At 35.1% G+C, this 22160-nt stretch overlaps 3 protein-coding genes across 7 annotated transcripts in view; 2 read left to right on the plus strand and 1 right to left on the minus strand.

The window, feature by feature from the left end:
• LOC143154363 (protein-lysine N-methyltransferase SMYD4) lies at positions 1–2614 on the plus strand. The gene is made up of 6 exons (XM_076326458.1): positions 1–1238; positions 1300–1580; positions 1668–1826; positions 1904–2047; positions 2116–2360; positions 2466–2614. Exons 1-6 carry the CDS (start codon positions 152–154, stop codon positions 2488–2490), a joined length of 1941 nt encoding a protein of 646 aa, XP_076182573.1. The 5' UTR covers positions 1–151; the 3' UTR covers positions 2491–2614.
• On the minus strand, positions 1416–14064 carry LOC143154364 (protein 5NUC). Of its 3 annotated transcripts, none has more exons than XM_076326459.1 (7): positions 13923–14064; positions 6730–6977; positions 5511–5742; positions 4279–4878; positions 3725–4162; positions 3405–3594; positions 1416–3040 (listed from the first exon to the last, which is right to left on the minus strand). In XM_076326459.1, exons 2-7 carry the CDS (start codon positions 6861–6863, stop codon positions 2847–2849), a joined length of 1788 nt encoding a protein of 595 aa, XP_076182574.1. In that variant the 5' UTR covers positions 6864–6977; positions 13923–14064; the 3' UTR covers positions 1416–2846. The 3 variants fall into 3 exon arrangements, with proteins under 3 accessions (XP_076182574.1, XP_076182575.1, XP_076182576.1); XM_076326460.1 differs by having other exon boundaries at positions 13919–14054; XM_076326461.1 differs by having other exon boundaries at positions 6730–6933; positions 13923–14044.
• Positions 11418–22160, plus strand: part of LOC143154365 (apyrase) — a 17629-nt gene continuing 6886 nt past the window's right edge. The window contains exons 1-2 of one of the 3 annotated variants that reach the window (XM_076326462.1): positions 11418–11658; positions 20773–21101. In XM_076326462.1, the coding sequence (XP_076182577.1) occupies positions 11568–11658; positions 20773–21101 (420 nt within the window). In that variant the 5' untranslated portion in view covers positions 11418–11567. Of the gene's footprint in view, positions 11659–14324; positions 14452–20672; positions 21102–22160 lie in introns of those variants that run through there. The other 2 variants (XM_076326464.1, XM_076326463.1) reach the window with 2 other exon arrangements.

The raw sequence follows: 22160 nt of genomic DNA on the forward strand, positions 1-22160 counted from the left end.
TACTGTGGCTATTCATTCTTATCTTCTTTCTTATCAGAGATTATAAAACTATTTTTTTGCACCGTCATTTAGGTAATCTCACCGCATTGATAAATATTTTCAAATTTTCGAAGACTGTGTTTTGTAATACAATAAAAAACACAAATAAAAAATGAACATGAATGAAGTACTGAATAAATTAAATGAAAGCATAAAAGCTGCAAATAAGCATGAAGATACTGTTAAGGAATTCAAGATGCAATGCACAGATGAGGAGCGTGTAATATTTACTCTTAATCTTATGTCAAAATATCATATAATTCCTGTAACCAAATGTGGTGATATAAAGAATGCAGAGGAGTCTGAATTGTTAAGAGAAAATGGTAACAAGGCGTTTCTTTCCGAGCCATTGAAAATCGACTCATGTATGTCAGCATTGAAACTATACTCTGAAAGTATAGCTTACGCACCTTGTCAATCTGTGCAATTAGCTTTATCGTATGCCAACAGATCCGCAGTTTTGATGAAATTACATAAATATGAAGAATGCATTCATGATATAGATAGATCATTGGCATTACCGTATCCAGATCATTTAAAGGCTAAACTTTATCTAAGAAAAATTCATTGTTTACAGACACTAAAGTATCCTAGTACAGAGGATATTACCAAAGAAGTACAACAATGGTTAGAAAATATGTCTTTGAATAATATTAATTGCAAGAATTTAAATGATAAACTTATTGCTATAAGAAAGATGCAAAAATCTGATAACTCAAAAATTTCTACAGATAGTATGAGATGTGCGACTGAACCTCCTCTTCCTAAAATACAGACTCCTAACAAAGAAATTTCTTGTGCTTCGGATGCAGTAACTGTAAAGTACAATGAACAATACGGTAGACATGTTGTAGCTACCCGTAAAATAAATCCTGGTGAAGTAATTGCCATAGAAAGGCCCTACTCATTAATATTAAGTTCTGAGAATATACGCACACATTGCTCAAATTGTTTAGAAGTATCTTGGGCTACTATACCTTGTGATTACTGTACTTACTCTATGTATTGTTCAGAGAAATGTAAAGCTTTGGAGTGGGAAAAGTATCACGACGTGGAATGCTCTGTATTTCCTTCTATGATGAAAATGCAATTGAAAACATTTGATTTATTGAGCTTAAGACTCGTTATACAATTTGTAAGAGAAAGTTCAAGTATACAGGACATAAAAGAAGAATTAAAAGAAGTTGAGAATTGTAGTGGTAAGTAACTTTACCAAATTCTGCATAAAAAAGTCATAATTTTAATTGTGTACTTTTTCAGATCCACGTATGAAAGGTTTTTCTAAGAATGGAATTTTTGAGAGTGATAAATATAGGAGTGTATTAAGTCTTGTGACCAATACTGAAAAACGTCCGGTAAAAGATCTGTTTAAAAGATCTTGGAATGCTAGTTTTATTTTATATTTCCTGGCGACTTGTAGTAATATATTTGGAAGTCCATTGAAGACAGATTTATCTACATTAGTAGAAAATACCAATGTCACATTCGTGGGTGGTCTTATATTAAGGCACCAACAGATGCTTCCTAGTAATGTGCACAGTGTACGTAATTGCTAATAATTATTTTGTTCCATTTCTTGTTGATAGAAGACTATTTTAAATATTTGACAGTTATATTCATATTTAAAGTTTACAGAGGTACGTGGATTGCAGATAGAAGAGCGTGGTGTTGCAGTTATGCCATTCCTTAGTTTGACTAATCATAGCTGTGTTCCAAATGTATTGAGATTCTCAACAACTACACATATGATACTTTCTATCTTGCATCCCATTAAGGAAGGAGAACAGGTATATGGATGAATATTTAAATCACTCTCAGAGATTATGTTGCTATAGCACTACTGACATTAATTTCTCTTCTTAAGATATTTGATAATTATGGTGAACATTATGCATTAACTCCAAAACTTGAGAGGCAGCAGTTTCTACTGTGGCAGTATTACTTGAAATGCGAGTGCATAGCCTGCCAGGAAAATTGGCCACTATATTTTGATGCAAAATCCTATACCGTAAGTTAGTTGACAAATGAAATGAAGATTTTATCATATAAATGTTTATTTTTGCTGTTTGATCATAGAGTTTGGTCGAGAACCCAAAAGATAAGTATGAAATCAGTGAAGCGTTAAAAAAATTCCGTTTATATATCGATATTGCTGCCGATGGAAATGTCTCGGATAAGCCTTACATGATACCTGACCTACTAAAAATGATCGAAGTTTTATACAACCTGGCGCCGACGTACGTTAAAGAAATGAATAGTGTGGAAGAAACTTTAAAACTCGTCAACCATTTGAATTGGAACAGAATCTATTATCCTGAACTGTAAGTGTGACTCTCGTTATTGAATATTATTTTTATAAAAAACAATCATACGGTTTTCGAATGCTTTGTTTGTTTTTAATATTATAACTTGTCATATTAAAACAGATATCAATACGTTTATACATTATAAGTGTATAAATACTTTTATGTTCTATATATTATATCTGTCAGATTATGTGTGGACTAATGGAAATCCAAAGATGAATGAATAAAAACAATTGATTTGAATAAAAATGATATAAACGCAATATGCCTCTATACTTAATTCTAGCTACTAGTTATTAAAAGACTAATTAAACTTTTCCTATAGATTACAAATCATCATTGTTTTAAGTGATATTCCTAGTAGGTCTTAAGCGCTATAAGTAAATTGTATAATTTGAGGTAGAGAAATAAGCAAAACGCGTATAAAGGACTTGTTCTACAAATAACAATGTTTTAAATACTGGTGAATCTTGGCTTCAAAATATATCCTTGTGCTTGTCTCTATCTTACAAGCAGCCAGCTAATTATTGATAATAAAATCGTTAATGTGACGGATTCGTGTAGTTTGCTGGAATGATTATGGTGAGTTCCATCACTTTCAACCGTATTCATGTAATTAATTCTCCATTCGACACCTGAATGCACTGGACTATGCTTCTTCAAATATTCAACAACTGCATCGGATACAGTGACACCTAAAACGAAACATCACCGAAATGTTTATTAATTGCCTACTAAATCAAATTTTTTGGTAAATTTATACAATCTTGATAAATCGAAAGAATATTTGACACGCGAGAAGGAAACTTTTATCATTGGAGTACTAATTTTTGTTCGGTCTTAGAGTTACTACAGAATTTGCTTGTACTGAAAAAGTAGCAAATGTATCAGGAATTGTACAAAACATTTTGACACGATTATATAAAGAAAATGACTATTTAATGTTACATATAAAGTATTATTGACTAATGGCCTTCTTAAATTGTGCATGAAATATATTTCATCTTTAATAGGAGACAAGTACCCAAAGTTATTTAATGCGCAACTAAGTAAACATACCCAAAGGCTGAACTTTTAGATCCTTCAGCATAAGAAATCCATCACCACCGCTTTGCATAAAATCAGGGAGGAGTACATTATAAGTTTCGTTTAATTTAAGTTCACTGTATGCTGGAATGCTGCAAGATGCACATTGCACTTGTACAGAAACCACCCTCAGATCCTTTGGTCGAGACAAATTATAAACCACCTGTAGGATGAAAAATACTTTGTTAACAATGGAAAATTATAATTCGAATAATAAGAAAATTAATTAAAAACTAGTAGGAAATTAGTATACTTTGAAGATAAAATCAAATAGTTTTATAACTATCAAATACCTGAAGCCCAGAGAACTGTAAGAATGCACCGTACAGATTCGAAGTTGTATTTATCTCCAAATTTTTAACACTCATTTCTAAAACAGAACGAATTAGTGCCCCAGTCATTGATACCTTCATAATGGTATTGTGAAACGGTAGAACGCTAAGAATGTCTCCCATGGTAATTTTGTCATCATTGGCCCTGGTAATAGAGGTTCTGATACCGCCACTGTTTTGGAAAGCTATGGCAGCATCTGTCCAGTTGTCTTTATTTGTATACTCTCCAGCATTATAATCGATCATAGCATCTGTGATTAGATTGCCTATGTTACATTCACTGCGCCTGCAAACTTTGCTACTCCCTTCAAGGAGAACACGAGTTTTTCCAACCACTGTCCGACTCACATTGTTTATGGCTCCTCTCATCTGATCTAGTTTGTCCAAGATGTCTTTTGCCTGTACGATATTAAAATAATCATTAAAATTAATATGTATCACTTTGGTGATGATTTTGTCAATTGTGTAGCTTTTCGGACAAAAAAAAAAGAAAAGAAAACAGTACATATAATCACCTGTTCTATACTACTATCAACGAGGATAGGGTTTCCATTGATATTTGTTACTTCGCCTTTGGTGTCAAATGTCACCGTGAAATTCCCCAAATATTTTGTGTACGCGTATGCCTGGACCACGTACACCTTCCTCCCGCTTTTTTGCACCACTTCCGTGGGGTAGAGGCCCTCCGGAATTTCGATATCCGGTGGTTGGCCATTGTAGAGGAAGGTGTTCGTGTGTCCACCGATCACTAGATCGATATCTTCGACTTCTCTAGCGATTTTCTTGTCGATCGCGAAACCGGAGTGTCCTAGAGCGATCAGGATGTCAACGCCCTGTTTTTTCAGCTCCTTTGCTTCCCTGCGGATGCTCTCCACTTCGTCCAGGAAGATCACATTCTCCGAGCTGGAGATCAGCTTGGTGTCCTGCGTTAAGTAACCGATCACACCGATTTTTCGTTCGTTTACAATCAGAACCGTGCTGTTCAACAGTTTCGTAGCAGCTAATTTCGGTTCTTTGCTTAGATCCAGATTCGCCGTCACTATAGGGAATTCGGCGTTCTCAATGAAGGGTAGAAGACCGGCCACCCCGTCGTCGAACTCGTGATTACCTAAACTCTACGAGTAAGAAAAGAGGGCGATAATCGATCGTTGAATGGAAGTTTCGTTGGTTGGTATTTATAATGTCCGTACTTGTAATCTCGATCATTGGAGAAATAAAGATTAACTCGACGAATTACGAACAATTATCCGACGAACAGGACTCATTGGTTAAATAATTGATCTGTCTTCTATCGAAATTGGCATACCAAAACTGAACGAGATACTCTACCATTTTGTTAAATCCTCTCGTCTGCTAATTAGTTCTTTCTTATGTCGCAACTTAATTTTTAGTAGACCTACGTCGTTTTTTTTTATTTGTTTCTTTGTGACCTTACTTTGGTCTTCCCAATTAACAGAATAAATTTCGAGCAACGGCTACTCGAGTGTCATTTACTTCAACTCGAGTACAAATTTGTGACACGTCGAATAATTTCCAATGACTCGTAACGTTCTAAATAATCTCTCTTGAAAGCTCGGAAATTGAGAGGTACAAAATACACGGTAACCAGTAAACGAGGGTCAGAAACGAAAGACAAGAGACACAATTATTCCGAACGTGCCTTCGTTTTCGAGGTAATCGATCCTGAAAATCCTCTATGATCGCGTAATTATTATGAAAGTATATTCCCCTGAATTTTTCAACCCACCGTAGCGTTCGGAGCCAAGATGTTCAGGAACTCGGTGACCACTTTCCATTTGTACACGTTGTACCACATAGAGCCTTGGTAAGTGTCGCCAGCGTTCAAGAACAGACACGGCATCGATGATTGCCTCGCCCGTCGAATAAGGGTCGCTATCCTCGCGAATCCTCCGTAACATTTTCCAGCTTCCGCTTCCTTCTCGGTGCAGATACTGGACCGTCTCGATGTTTGGTCGAACCTGTGAACATCGGTGACGCTTTACAGCGATAGAAACTCGACGAAACCTCGATTCAACGACATTGTTATACGCGCTGGTGTTCTTATTACATCGAGGGACGAAATTTTATCTCGAGGCTCCGAGGCTCGGAGCAATACGTATGTACAGTAGGTATACGCTCGCAAACGAAATTGAGAAACCGTGCGAGACGAACCTGATCATTTATATCGTAATATGGCTGATTCTTCCTGGTTTCTAGATTTCAACATTGTTTATATATTTCAAGGCAGGTGATCACGTTTCACGAGCGATACTCGGGAAAGTGAATCCAATTTCAATGTTTTTTGGAGCATTAAAAATATTTCCGAGAGATCAATTATTTCAGCGAGAGATCATCGGAGGAATAATTCTGAACAGCTTATGAACGATAAAGCGATTATTCGATAACCGATGCAACGCTTCGTAATCGCGAGATCAGCGGAGGAATAAACAAAAATCGCGTTTTTCTATGTAAAACGCAGCTAACGGAAAAAGGAAGTTCGTTTGAATACGCAAGAATATTTTTCGATACGGGAATAGGTAATCGCGAGTAATACGAATTAATATTAATTACTCCACTGTTGTGTAATAATTACCATCCGGTCGGCTATAATTAATGCTCAACGCGTGGCAGTAACTGTCCAACCGATTCAATATTGAACGTAATAAACGTAAGAATCTTGTCTCCGCGATACAACAGCAAGTTCTTTTATTCAAAAACATAAATGAGTTACTCTTAAACGATATTTTGTCGCGAGAAGAAATAATTTTAATAAATGCGATAGAGAAGAAAACGATTTCCACTAATTTCGAATCTTGGTCGAGACGTTTATTCATTTTTCAATTATGTTCAACGCGACGATGTTGAAAATGTTTATCGCCAGAGATGTCGAAAGTCGCTAACGTTTCCTTCTTTTTTTGTCAAGAAAAAAAAAAGGAAGAAAAAAAAAGAAAAAAAAGAACAATTACCTTGAATGCATGTCGTTCGTGTGAACAATTTTCAGAGTGAGTTCCTTGTCGTTCTCTGGAACAGGATTTCCGAGAACTTCATTGGAGAACAACACCGTGAGGGTGCACCAAATTGCGATCCAAACTCCCAGCATTTTTTATTCGTCTCGCTAAATACGCTTCGCTTACACTTCCGTTAAATTCTCCTCGTTGTTTCGTTATTTTCTGTTTTTAAAGGTAATGTAACGCACCGCGTTGATATCGTGTAGCTATCATGCAAAAGAAAGGAATAGTTCATTCGTGACCTTGCTCGATTCGTTGCAATTTCACTTACAAATTTTTATTATACTTTTATTTCGATCAGAATGGCTCGTAGAATTTACAAATAATAATTCTCTGGATAAGAGTTCTAGTTTTCTGGGACGTTAAATTCCGTTTTTAAGAAGGATTTTGTTCTTGGAACAAGATTTTACGGATAATAATCATTCTAATGGAAATTTTTATATCATTCTTAAGAAGAATTCTTATCAATACTTCGGAGTTCTTGATTTTCCACAGGTAACTGTTTAAAGTTTCTACTTTTTGGAATTTCTCAACTCAATTGTCTCTAATTTTCGGAATTTCTCGATTTAATTCTCTTTAAATTTCTTAATTCGATCGAGTTTCTACTTTTATCAATTTCTCGGCACAATCGACTCCCTGGATTCCTTAGATCGAGTTGCAAGTCGTCACGTTTTTATCTTCAGAAGAAATTATCGTCCTCGTTCTTCGAAGTCGATAAGTCCAATTTTACGCAACATTAGTTTTATTTCCCAAAGAAACTTCACGATTCGATGCGAAACCGGTATTTCCAAGTTTTTGGAACGTTAATGATTCTTCGCTTAAAATAATATTATTATTTCCTTCCTACCTAAACCGCGAAAAAAGTCTAACAAATTATCGAATTTTTGCAGGAAGAGAAACTTGCCAACTCGACCCTAGTTTTCCAATTGATTGACTAACGTTTCGCTGTAAATTCTACATCCGTAATCTCCGGAACCATAATCTCTAGATCCATAATTTCGACTGTCTCCTTTGAGACGCAGTGGGATCGCATAAATACAGAAACACGTAGCAATAAAATACCGACGATGTACAACATGCGACTAAATTGCAAAACAGAATCTGTCATACAAAAAAAAAAAAAGAAAAGAAAAAAACAGAAGGATTCACGATTGTGACTTTAAAGTAGAGCGCGAAGTAATAACTGTCATCAATGACAGAAGTTAACAAAATTTCTTGCGAAATGCAACGAATGCTGCCAGCGAGCGGTTCCAATGACCTTTATCGTCATTTTGAATCAGAACCATGTTTTTCGATTGGTTGAATTGAAATAAATAAAGATCGATCGCGTTGAATTAGCGAAAACAAATTTAATTCTCGTCGGAGATGTTTCTGCTATCGATGGTAACCTTGACATTGACGTTACTGCCAATAGAAATTCTTTAATGTTTCTAACAATAGAGCAATCTGCATAACGCATGTCATTGATTAAATTAAGGATAATTTAATCTTCAACCGAAACCAGTGTATGGATGTGATACATTTATTTTCTACTACGGTTATATTATATTTTTTAATTGTACAGACTTCTGTAAAATGTCAAGTAATACCGAGGATACAAAAATTTAGAGAATAAAGTTTTCATCGATCATTTTTTTCAAAATTGTCATATTCCCGAGGACTTTTGTTCGAACGGTTAACGCTAGGCTCATTATCTACTCATCTTGTTCAATAATAACCCGATTTTCAATTCCATCGCTCTCATGAATTGTAGAATCGTCTTAAATTCTTCGTTAAATGTCCGTTACTTTGCATCCGTGAATCGAGACATTGTTTCAACGAATCGTCCCGAGAGTGGTATTTTTAAACAGGTTTCTCCATCGATTTTCGTAATTTTTCGTTGCATTTCGAAACGTTGTTACATCTGTTCTTTCACCACATGCTTTCACTATATTTTTTATACAACTTGAAAAGTATTATCGATCTCACTTCCAATGTACAGACAGGGTGGAGAGAAATGTTTTCTCGTGGGTAGTATACACGAATTCTAAACCCTTGAACCGGTGTAAATCTATTGAAAAAGTTTACTTAGATTTTTTCAAGGGCAAATATTTTATAATTGTATCGTATCCTATTCGTCGCAAGGATCAAACTTGTCAATGGAACCATGTGTCGTTACCTAACCGTTCCCTTGAAAAATGATAAGAAAGAATTATTACCTTTCGAGTTGCTTTTATTTGCATAATTTATGTTGCTAGTAAAGTTAGTAGTTAAAGTTATCGCGCAATTGACGATCGACGATACTTTTCCACCCTGTACGTACTAAACGTCTTCTAGGAAAACATTTTTAACACTCCAAGTTATAAGAAATTAATTTTTATATTATACAATGTTGTTTCGTCTACAAATAGATTACCCAATTAGGTACAGTCAATTATTTGGTTATGGTGCTTTGAAAAATGGTTTAAATCTTCGATCTATTCGAATTTACTTATGAAACATTTTTCGTATCGTTTCTCCTAAGAAAGATCGTTAGGTTTTACGTCACTCTATATATATATATATATATATATATATATATATATATATATATATATATATATATATATATATATATATATGTACATATTATACAAGGTGTTTTCTATAACGTGGATATCTAGAACGGGCATTCTTCACTTGTCCCGCGAACACGTGAGGAGAGTGACGTCACGGTGAGAGTGACTGGTGGAGAGTGAAACGGTCCCACTGGGACTTAATAGGGCCCAAGGTATACACTTACGCACTGGCAACTCCTCCTTGCATGTGTAATTTTGTTGCTTCGGGCGTTATATCATTATCCACTAAATACATGTAAATTTTGATCTTTGAAACTATCAATCTTACGATGTTGTCTCTTTTTGTTTTCATCGAGAAGGATCATCCGGTTTAAATTTTGCTTTAAAACGAAAATCGCCTTTGAAATCTCCGAAACGATCAGAGAAAAACTTCAAATTTTACCATGCTTTTTTTTCAACCAGAAGGACCAGCCTTCTAGACATAATTGTCTTGTAGGACGAAAAGTTCCTTTTACAATGTGACAATTGTAAAAAAATCTTGCGTTGCCAATCTCTTACTAAGTGGCACACTTTCGAAAATTTTGAAAAATTACGAGGCAGTTACAGGCAATAACTGTTAAAGGTCGAGGTGTATTTTGTTTCACGTGACCGATTCTATGCGCTTGGCTGCTACGGTTAGTTGTTATGTAAATTTTGAAATATGCAAGCCAAAAGGCATGTTATTTTGTATCGAAAACTTCACAGAATTATAGTCATATTTGTGTTCAATTATTATAAGCTGAATCTCGATCAAAAATTTGTTCATAATTTTGAAACATAGTTTTTAATTTTGTACATTTTTTATATTATGTTATAATATAGTCGAGGTACAGTGTACGTGAAAGTAATTGAGGATTTAAATCACCAAGTTGCTGCTTTCGAAATTTTTACAGTAATGTCGATTATATAAATCAATTTTTATCTCCGAAGCTAAGCGAATGGATCAAACGCTTCGAATAAATTTTGTTAGTTCGAAAATTTGCTCGCACAACATGAAAATAACGCAAAGATTTTACTTTTTCATATTTTTGATCGAGATCCAACATATTAAATCCCAATATAAATATGACGAAATTCTTTGAAATTTTCTGTACAAAATAATATGCACTTTGGCTCGCACATTTCACAATTGACGTAACAAAAAACTGTTAAAAACGATTATGGCAGTTCGGTGCGTGGGTCGGTTACGGGAAACGAAGTAAATCTCGACATTTAATAGTCATTGCGATGTCAATTATAAAATGACACTAGGAAGAGCCTGATTATATAAGCTTTAAACAATCCAGTCGTCCAGATTTACAAAAGAGTATTTTCAGCCGGAGATTAGCAACACAAGAAGGTTAAGAAAACGGTTTTTTAATTTAGTAGAAAATTTAGTCCAAAAAGCTGATCCTTCTTGATAAGAGGAACAAATTAAAGGTCGAGGTTTATAGTTTCAAAAAGAAACAAATCACGTATAGAGTGGCCTATAATTCACGGAGAAAATGAGGGAGATTTTTTAGCCCAAAATAAGTCTTGCAAATCAATAAAATAATAAAATTGCGTTGGAGATACAATTTAGAAGAAAAAAAATGCATTTGAAAATTAGTCGAGTAAACGTGTACCGATTTAATGACTTGTATTATGGATTCCACTACGGATATTGAAAGTGTCAATATCACGCGAAGTGTCTTCGCGTACACGTTAAAAATGTGTTAATGGATAAATATTGGTTCCATACAAGTCCTGATATTATATCCTGTGCAGTGACGCCATTCTTCTCAAAAACGATGTCTCTAACGTAATTTCGTTATCCTTTTGAGAATCTAACGATTTTTGTCTTACTTTGAGCCACAAAATTGCCTTTGCTGGAATCTTTTTTTGCAAGGAAAATATTCTGAAGACCCTCCTGACCTCTTACAAGAGATCAGTAATTGTATGGAATTACCCACCCAACTCTAATTAGTGATCTAATTAATAATTGGTACGATTAATAATCATGGTGCACCATATATCTCTTAGTGAAAACGAGACGTTCAACGTATGTTTAATCAGCCTACTTTCGTAAAATGTATTTCATAAATGAATTCATTTTTAATTCGGTGGATCGGAGGAAAAGTAAATTTATAAAAAATTACGAAAGTATAGTTTCAGGTGCAACGGTGCTTCCATTCTTATCGGAATTTTTGTACGTGTGCTCTAATCTTTGCATATGGAAACTTTGTTATCTCTCGAGGAAAAATGTTCAAACTTTGGCCCGAGAATTTGTTTTTAAAAGTTGACATTCGTTGTGAAGGTAACTGCTGTATTTTACGTAGCTACGAAACGTGCCGTGAGTAAAGAATTATTTTTTTAACCGAACAGTGATTATTTAACCGACGATAAAATTGCACAGTTTTTTTCTTTCATGTCTGTTTGATCGACAAAGAAAAATGTTGGTATCGTCCATTTTTTTCGATGCAAACAGTATTTTAGAAAGTATGCGATTATTGTTTACGTTTTTGTCTTTATAAGATCGGTATGTAGAAGATAATAATTTCAGTAATCAGCAACTTGTATAAACAATGAGATAAGACAACGAGAAGAAGAACAGTGTCAATGAATCAACAGTTTTTTAAATAAAATAAACCTAATATTACCTCAGAGATACAAATATTCTTCCAACGAATTGATGTCGAATTATATTAACGATATTTAATCAGTTTAGTGACAATTTTGAAATCAATGACAAATAAACTAGATAGAGCACCTGATCAATACTTGAACAGACGTGGCTCTATAGCTAAGTCTCCGATATTTTTCCAACGAATAGATGCAGCATCGTTGAACGATAATACTTTAGTTAACGGATGATCAATTTTTAGAATTGACGTATCAATTATGCGGTAGCTATGTACCAAAAGTAGCGATACAAATCACCTGTACTCAAGGTTGATCGATCAAACGACTTAACAATTTCTAAAATGCGACATTTCGCAAAAGTAATTTACAAAACAGTGATACGATACGAGTCAATTGTTAGCAACGGACATATCTTATCAAACCTTTACAAGTATTCTCAAATACTATTAGCAGCAACCTGTCCTTCAGTTTCATATTTTAACTTTAGAAACATTGACATCGTCTTTGAAAAATGATCTTTAAAAACACGAATAATGGTACTTTCGTACATCAGCAAAGAAGTTTTATTAACGTACAAAAAAAAAAAAAACTGATTCTTTAAATAAATTACACTATTGCACTGTTCGAATGGTTCTCATACATGTACTACTTTTTTTCATTTAGCATAAAATTACTTTGCATTCGATAAATCACAATTTTATTTCTAGTTTTATTTCTGATTTCTTTCTTTTTATATCTTCTGTGTTATTTGTGTCATCATTTTGAAATTCTGATGAGTTCAAGCTTCTGTCATCACTTTGCTTTTCAATTAATTCATCGGTTAATTCTTGGAAAAACATTATTCGTACGATAATTTTGTAGAAGCGTTCCGATGCGTAATAAATAAAACATATGCACTCACGGCAAAAATATCTACCCATGTATAAAATATTTACAGAGATCAACTTTGATTTTCACGTTTACACCAATAGGCAATAACAATGAACAGTATTACATTTTGAAAATATTTGACACAGAAGTAATAACGTATTTTTGAGACTTTCTAATCGATATCTCTCTCCTCTTTTTAGACATTTTAGGGTTTAAAAACATAGCGTTACATTAAGTACATAAAAATCGATGCAAAGGTAAGTTTCTTTACCTTAAGTAAGTTTTCTTCTATTCGGAGTAATATACTCCAAATTGAATATTCGAACGTCTCTCCACGTGAGAAATTTTATCGTTAAAAATTAATGTTAGCGTTACAATGTTATAATATATACGTTGTAAGATTAATGTATTTTGAACTAAAAAAGAATATAGTATCCAATCGACACCTTCGTATGGAAATTTTATACAATACTGAAAGTCACCTGTCCTCAACGTGTATATATAAAAAACATAGTACCACGTTAAATATTTACTCATTAACTTCAACGAAAAGACGTAGTCTCGTAAATACATGATTTACAAATTAATGATAAGACACGAGTTACCAGTTAATAAAAGATAACGCACCTAATCGACACCTCCGAAAAGAATGTTTGTATCACATTACAGGTCACCTGTTCTTAACATTTGCACCTCGAAAGACGCCTTCTATCAAAGGCATAAGCGTATTCTCAAAGAACACCGTATCGTTACGAATCGATGCAACAACGAACATCGAATATTGATAAATAATACGAATAGTTTCTCCTCAGAAATACCTGTCATCTATCTGTAAGTTTCGAAGAAGGAAAGACCTATCTTCCCAAAGTAAGCTCGAATCGATCACTGAGAAATTGTTGAAATTGAAAGACGTAGATAGTACCTACCGACGCTTCCCGTAGGGGTTGAACTAAATAAGCACCTGTTGTTAAATTCTACTCGTGAAAAGAACCCAGGCATTCGTGTTCTCCGTGAAATGCAGTAGCATCGCGCGGCCAACGAAATGTCAAGCAGAAAACGAACAAGAAATTCTAGCGGTCCCGCCACCGGTAGCTCTATACCTACAACTCGTGAATCTCCGCCAAGCATGTCAGAACGTCGTCGGAAGTGTCCGCTCTAAAAATATGCCCACTGTTCCGTCCAAAAAATAGAGAGGTTGCGAGGATGATCTCTCGATGCCAATTACGACCGCCTGGTTCGGTTGCCGACGAATCGGCGAGACCGATTGCGCAACGATCGCTCGAACGAGGTGACCAACGAACCAACGAGCCGATTTTCACGAGCGACCAGCGTCGACTGAACGCGATCGCCGACCGAAAAGCTCGCAGAGCCTCTACTTGGCTCCGATCACGCTCGCGATTCGTACCACCGAACGCCTCGAGGATTTCGTCGGATCGGCCGAGCGGAGCGGAGCCGAGCTTATCGCGCGAGGACTCCTCGCGTTTTCATTCGTCGCGATCTCGACCTCGTTAACACCTTCCACGCCACGTCGGTCACCGGTCACCGGTCACCGGTCACCGACACACCATTCGGGGGTACGTCGCTCCGAGACGTCGTACAACAATTCGGACATTTTCACCATTTTTTTCTCGAGGTACTCTCCAAATGTAATACTCTTTCTCAGAGAACGCGAAGATAAATTTCATCTTCGTTTCAACGTAATTTTGCACGAGTGAAAATCGTACGAATGGCGAAGTTGGTCGCTATAACCGGAATCACTTTTGGTGAAACTTTGTTCGTTGGTCGTCACGGTTGACGAGAAACGAGAAGTAAATTACACGGAGCACAATCATTATATTCAATTATTTTAACAAAATTAAAGCTGCAAAGGATTTTAATTTTTTGACACACTTCGGAACGCAAGGTAAAAATCGTTTCTCTTTCGCAACGCTATCTTATCTGTCGAGAGATTTCAACGCTTCGTGTTCCCGTATATAAATGCTTCGAAACAGTAATAATTGTGTTTCTCTATCGATCTTCTGCTTATCTTCTTAATTGGGAAACAACGGTTCCTTATCTCTGAATGTTTCGCATACAATCTGTTAACAGCTGTAATTTATATTTCGAAGATTAAAAGACAAAACGGCAGCTCTCTCGACAAATTTTAGAAGAATAATACAGAATGTCGCGGTTCTCGAAAATTTGCTTCCTGAATTTTCCAAAACTTACTAAAGTTTATGTTTAATGTCATTAATAAAACATATAAGCATCCAAAGTTTCACTAGTTAGAAAAAATTTAGAGTGTAATTAGAAAAAATGAAGTTCATCTTTTTCTTCGAAGATCTTTTTTCGTCTATTTTCGACTTTACAAAGAAACGATAAATATAATCAGCAACACTTTCACCAGTTTTCTTCTATTTCGCAAATCACTTTGGTTTTACTTTGTTTCTTGGCAACGATACGCCAGAAAACTCAGAAAATCGCGAAAAATTGAGTCTTTGGTTTATATAATCGTTTCTTGCGATGACAAGCGAATCAACGACATTTTATTGCCAATTAGAGATTTGGTCAATGTCACTGTTTGCATCTTCCACGAAGTTATTAATTGTGCAGACTCGGTAATTCGTTTGTTGCATTACGTTTCGATTACAATCACAATATATGATCAAATATTCGAACATAGAATAATTTTTTAGTAATCGTGACAGGACGTCCGTGACGAGTGTCGATTATAAAAGCGTCTTTTTCGATTTTGTATAGCAGTAAAGCTCTAAGAACTCATTCGTTCGAAATTTGTAAATTTTAGATAGTATACTTCTTTAGAAAACGTTTGTTATTATTTCTTTGAATACAGTTGCAACCTTGTTTGCAATTGAGCACGTTTCTTGGAAGTAAATCAGTATCTTGGAAGATGTATTTTTTCGATAATTGTGCGAGTTACGAGAGTTTTAAAATAAATACGGTAAATTTATTAAGATAAATGTGATAACGGTTGTAAAAATTTTGTCCAATAAAAATTGTTTTATCGCTATCGGGCATAAATAAGAATTATAAAAAGTAGCTCCTATTGTTAAATTGATATACGCGTGAAAGTAAGACGTGCAACTCTAATTACGAAATGTATGACGTGATTTCTTTGATTGTTAAACCTCTCGATACGCAACAATTGAAATTTTTGTAAATATTTGTTTCGCGGTTGTTTTTCTAAATAACACAGAGTATCGTAATTTAATGTTACGAAACTCGATTTGTTTGAACAATGGCGGATTAAATCCTACGTAAACGAATCGTTTCGCTCGACGATTTCTCGGAAATTTCAGTTAAATGTTGAAAGTTTATTAGCTTGCTAAGTACGCGCATTCGAATGGAATATTTCCGTGTATCGATTGATTTTCCGATTATCGAGGTTCGAAACAGGTTCGTCGTGGAAACAGCCTCTGTTTCATATACGACAATAATTTTTATACGGTGTAACGTGCAAAAATCTCGCAGTTGGTTATATACATTCTGTCACCTATATAACCAGTTAATAACCAGTTCGCGCAGAACAAAAAATTGTATAACATTTCAAACTAGTTTTTCAGTCCTTGCACCAGTTAATAGTTTCAGGCGGTACATATTTTTTTTCAAGCAGAATCTTTTGCAATTATAAACTGAAAGATCGTTATATACTCAACGGTTAAATTTGTTGCACGAGAAGAACTGGAATTGTAATGGAATTGTTTTTTTTTAAATTTAATTAATGATATAATTTGCTAATCAGAATTTCGTTGAATATTTACATGAATTTTATATTAGTTAGTTTTATGATTTTTGTCTACGATAAAAGTCGTAAAGTGTTATTCCTAATCCCTTCTTTCCGTTTGAAATTCAAATCTAGCACTTTCCACAGCTAGGAGTCTCGAGTTCGATGAATACCTAAGAAGGAATGTTCGTGTTGAAATAGTCTTACATATATATATATATAAATTTCTCTTATTTAATACTATTACATAACAATTTAAATTTATCACTCTTCGGTGTAACGATCACAAATTTAGTTTCTACAACCATTCGTCAATTTGTTCCTTTCTAATTCAGTATGGCGGCAATTTAAATCCATCAACTTCTAATTTACGAAATTGCCGTAATCTGCCCGTTCAGTGGACACATGTTCGTATACTCTATGCAAAAAAAAGAAGAAATTCATCCAAGTCGTCTTATAGTTTAGCCAATCTTTTTCTGTTAAACACAATTACGTGATAATTAAAATTGATCACTTTTTAATATAAAATTACCTCCATTCCTTCTTGGTCTCTTCGTTACAAATTAGGTGTCGAAACAGTTTAAATTCAACTTTCTTCGATATAAGAAAAAAAATACTTATGTACTTGCCGGTGTAAAATTAAAGAGAAATCTTACTTCACTGTTTGATCAACCTCTACGTTTTAAATAAAATGTCTGAACAGTTTCCAGTCATTCCTGTATAATATAAAAAATATGTACATAAGAAAACACGTTTACTCAAGTACCATCCTGCTTTCTAGCTAATGAGTTTGTTACCAAAATAGTATTCCTGACTTTCGAAACTTTCGTTGTACGGTAATAGAATTACTATTCGAATCCATGTTTAGTGTAAAATGCTATACTTGTATTATACATGTAAATTAACAGTTAACGAATGCAAACTCGAAGACTCACCCTTATTCGATGGTATGCTGTCGAATCAAAGGGAGTTCTATTGTATCCAAGTAGCAGAATCTACTATAGTTTCACGAGACTAATTCGAACGACATGCACAGACTGAGCCAAATAGAAAGAGGTCCCGTGGAGAGGATTGTTGCAAATCCCCTTTCCAGAAATTCTTCTGACCTGTATCCCTTCTATCCCTTTCTTGAACATCCTAGCCATTATAAGTCACTCTCCTTTTTCTTTCAACTAACTGCGAGTTTAGTGGCGAATCGTTCCTGGCGATATTCACAATTGTAAAAGCTCGTAATAAATAAAAAATTCCGTAAAATAAAGAACACCACCGTAATATTTATAGTCGATAGATAACTATTAATATTTCTTGATATCGTACTATCAAAGTGTACGGAATATAATAGAATATCGTTAATACGTTTATTTGGAGAATCACTGTTTTATTACTGGTGAACAGAGTATATCTACCGTTACGTTAGATTTGTCGTGTTTATGTTATTCGACGCAAACTCCAATTGGTTACGGACAAAGAATTATGTACAATTTTTTCCCAGTACGACGATTACTATTTTCACAGTCGTATAACGGGCGTTGTCTTAGTCCGATAACGGATTTATCGTGGAAGGAGCGAAAAGATAGAGCTTCTTTTAGGCAACCAGTTCTCGGCGAGCTGTCGCGGCTGACAGGTGTGTTACGTGCCCGATTTGCAATTAATTTCGCACCGCTTTGTGATCAATTATAGCCGTATTTTACCATATCAGCCGTTTGCCTGCACAATTTCGGTTGCGTCAAAATTCGGCCATCGCGGCGCGGATGATGTCAATCATTTCGGGCTCTCTTCCGGAACCCGTTTACTATTGTTTTATCGCTTTGCCTTAACTTATGGTCGATCAAGACACGAATTACGTAACGATAAACTAAGGTTAAAAATTATCCGAGCGTTCTCTTTTTCAACTTTTGAACTACGGTTTTATTTTATTCTAATCGCACTGTGCCCGTTATTGCAATCCCGAACGCATTTTATTTACTATGAAAGCTTACCGTTACCATTTTCAATGCGTCGCGTTTAAACGTAAAAAAATTCCATTGCTCGAAAAACGATGGTTTCGAGATCGATGGGATACCGCAACATCAAGATATTTTTATGGACGTTGTTCATTTAATAATAATTCTTCGTCGATATTGTCGAGTGAACTTCGCACCAAGGATGAGTGCAATAGTTGAAGTTCGCGTGCAAACACAAGTGTTACGAAGTTGACGTAATTCGTTAACTGCGAACGACTGGATTAATTTATATTAATATATTTCTGTTAGTTTCGATATTACGCGAAACGATAAATTTGCTCCAAGACTATGGAACGCCGTCACAACGATACCGGTTAAATAACCACGAACACGTTTATTGTATTTCCTGGGATGCGTGCTCATTATCGTAATTAAATGTCCGTAAACATTAAACGAAGCGGCTGCTCGGTCCATTGAGGACGTTTTCAGACGGCGTCGCTTTTTTTTTCGATAAAAGTGGTACGTGCCTTTCGATAAAGGCAAAACGAGAGGAGCGTTTTCCTTTCCGCGAATTCGCGAAAAAAGAAATCGCCCAGGTTGATACGTGTGTTCGTAAAAACAGATGCTGCGTTTCTTGTTTATTTCTTTGCTGATAACATCGTCCCGCGGAGAAAAAAAAAAAGAGACTTTGGTGGACTCGATTAAATCGAACACTATTCCTCGTTTAATTTATCGGTCAGTGTGGTAATTGCAATCGATACAAGGTGAATCTAACGAAATCGTTCTTTGTTTAAACGCCCCGTGTCCTTTCGACACACTTATCGGCGAATTAAGAACACGGAATTAGCGTTCTAGAGCAAAACGGAATCTCTTTATCGCTTTGCACAAGGTACATCTACAAAATGGGCCGATTTGCAAGTGTTTTCTAATCAGGGGGCATAACGGTGATGGAAAAATTTTAAGAAAGCATTATACGTTACGGAGAGAACGGATAAAGAAAAGAAACGAAAGTGTTAGTTTCGTTGGAATTTATGGAAATTCAATTGTTCGATTCAAATCCACGAAACGCTTAAACAAATGCAATCGGATACAAACAGGTGCTCGAATAAAAAGATTCAATTTTGAACAAATATCTTCTGTTTTGTAAGATTTTAGTTTTCAAAAATCTGTATAATGTAGAAAAGATAATTGTAATAATAATTACAATTTAATCTATACACATTATACATTATATACTCTTCTCTGTTTAATATCTTTTATAAAGTTATTCGTACCTGTTCGAAGTAAACGTACGAATAATATATTAGTGTACTACGTATAATATGGTATTATATTTTCATATGAAACTAATATTTGTGTGCTTTTCTTTGATAAATATTCTAAAATAACTATTTTTACAATTCCGTTACTGTGCACACTTCAAAATGTTTCTTTCGCAAAAACAGTTCCTCGTGGTTGAAATTTCTTTCCATAAAAATACTACACGAACATAATAGTACACAATAAAAAGTTAATTGTTCCTTTGAATCTGAGTGTGTGTAAAACACGCGAGTGATAGTAGCTGCATTACAGCATGCAGATACCGTTCGACATTGAACGTGTTTGTTTCCACATATCTTGCAAAGCATTCACTTTTCGATACCTACGTCTTCTTTCGTAAGTAGAACGATAACAGGAAAACTTTTCGAATCGAAAACCTATAGTTCCGTTTAAAAAGAAAAAAAAGTGTAACTACACTTTACAAATGAATCATCGCGGTTAGAAAGAAAACGAGGTCGTAGAAATATAAATCTTATTTTATCGTTCAACGTTTTTCCACCATTATTTTTTCCATCTTCAATGAAACAGGATGTACTACTCGAGAAGAGGAAAATTTGTATCTACGCGACAATTTCAAATAATGTACAAAAAGTGGACAACATTTTATCCGTTACTCGTCGAATGAAAATTAGAATTCGAAACGTAGGAATAATTCGCGATAAATAAGCGATTTGTTCCATTGAGTGAACATTGCGAATAAATCGCTATATTGGTTTCGAGCGTCGTCTATTATTCGAATAAATTCCTCTGGATTCGATCCAACTGCGTAACGCATCCTGTATTGCGATACATCTTCGCGTTCTCTTTTACCAACGTTATCAGTCGAGAGATTATTCTTGGTGATTTAGAATTGTTTCGATCGTTTTGTAAAACGATGTTTCGCGTCGCAAATCGAGCGATCGAAGCTCACGGGGACAAATCGGGAAGTCTGAGTTCTCAGAAATAACGATAACGTTTTATTTTACAGTAAGGCACAATCGTTTCTCTGATCGGAGCACGAGATATCGAGACGAGTCGACGACGTTGATTAAAATTAAACGAATCGAGCGGAACGATCGAGGATCGCGAACAAGTGCAACGAAAAAATTGCACGAGTTACCAGCAGGGAAAAGCTACAGTTTCGCGCGAATAACACGATTTCCATCGGGACAATATCGAATTCGCAATGCGCCCGATTTACTCGTTGTTGTTCCTGTTCCAAATATCCTGGGGATTCACTGGAAGAGGAGTATATTACCCGGGACGATCGGATTTATACGAGCTCTCGGTGATACACCTAAACGATTTCCACGCAAGGTACGCCATACGAGTTGCACATTGAACCAATTTCAATGGAAATATGAACGAGGTCATTGAAAATGTTTCCGCTAATTACTGTTCGTGGCGTCAAGTGTTCGCTCCAATGTTATTAAAGCGATGATCCGTGAGTTAAAATCTTTATTGGTTACTTCAACGGCAAAATAATACTGTTGAATTTTATTAACGATGTTTCGACTCGTTCCGGTCCCATAGAGTATAATTACGAACCGTATAACGTTCAAGATACGCATAATAATAATTGAAGAGTCTTCGCGAGACCTTTTACAAAGTAATACCAAAAACGTATGCGGAATAGTACGAGATACGTATAATAATTGGAGAATCATTGTGATAGTTTTTTTTTTTATAGAAGATCAATTGTAAAATAATACGAAAAGTAATCTGCGAAAACGAAAATGATAAATTTTGTCAAGATTGTTTTAGAATTTTTAATTTTAACATTGTTTTAGAATTTTAAATTTACAGATTAAATCTATATTTATATCTATATTCAAATACATAATGAATTCTTTTCACAATTTATTTAACTTGAGTAAATTTTTCCACGAATCGATTCGATTTCTCTATCGTCTAAATTGAAATCAATTTTTCATCGATAAAAAAGTTCAAGATTCTTATCATTCTTTCCATCGTCGATCGAAATGATTTTCAATACCGAAACAACCGATTTTGAACATCGATCGTCCCTTTGTCGATTCAATTTTTCAATCGTTTAATCGATGTTCGTTCAGATTTCTATCAATTTTTACGAGGTTCGAGTTAATTCGAAATTGTTATAATAATTTGCATTAATCGATCCGTAAGGTATCGCGCGACAAATATGCTGATCAGGTGCGATCGTCAACGATAACAGTAACATCGATAACTCGATCGTAATTATGGAATCGCGAGACGTTCCCATCGAACAGACAACAACCGATTACATAATCGATGGTCGATCAATTGGAATGTTTGAAAGCGAAGCGCGCCCGATCTTGATTCGAAGTGGAAATCGAAGTGAAATCTCAGGGTCAAGGCAGCAATTTGATTCCTCTT

Source organism: Ptiloglossa arizonensis, chromosome 14, assembly GCF_051014685.1.
Source record: "Ptiloglossa arizonensis isolate GNS036 chromosome 14, iyPtiAriz1_principal, whole genome shotgun sequence".
Classification (NCBI taxonomy): domain Eukaryota; kingdom Metazoa; phylum Arthropoda; class Insecta; order Hymenoptera; family Colletidae; genus Ptiloglossa; species Ptiloglossa arizonensis.

What these genes read in the sequence shown, in the direction of transcription:
- LOC143154364 (XM_076326459.1), bottom strand. Translation starts at nt 6,863, where the DNA reads ATGCTGGGAGTTTGGATCGCAATTTGGTGCACCCTCACGGTGTTGTTC. An exon ending in TACAGTTCTCTGGGCTTCAG is followed by an intron (nt 3,595 to 3,724) that starts GTATTTGATAGT and finishes TTCATCCTACAG; the next exon opens with GTGGTTTATAATTTGTCTCG. An exon ending in TCTAAAAGTTCAGCCTTTGG is followed by an intron (nt 3,041 to 3,404) that starts GTATGTTTACTT and finishes GTTTCGTTTTAG; the next exon opens with GTGTCACTGTATCCGATGCA.
- LOC143154363 (XM_076326458.1), top strand. Translation starts at nt 152, where the DNA reads ATGAACATGAATGAAGTACTGAATAAATTAAATGAAAGCATAAAAGCT. An exon ending in TTCCTAGTAATGTGCACAGT is followed by an intron (nt 1,581 to 1,667) that starts GTACGTAATTGC and finishes TCATATTTAAAG; the next exon opens with TTTACAGAGGTACGTGGATT. An exon ending in CCATTAAGGAAGGAGAACAG is followed by an intron (nt 1,827 to 1,903) that starts GTATATGGATGA and finishes TCTCTTCTTAAG; the next exon opens with ATATTTGATAATTATGGTGA.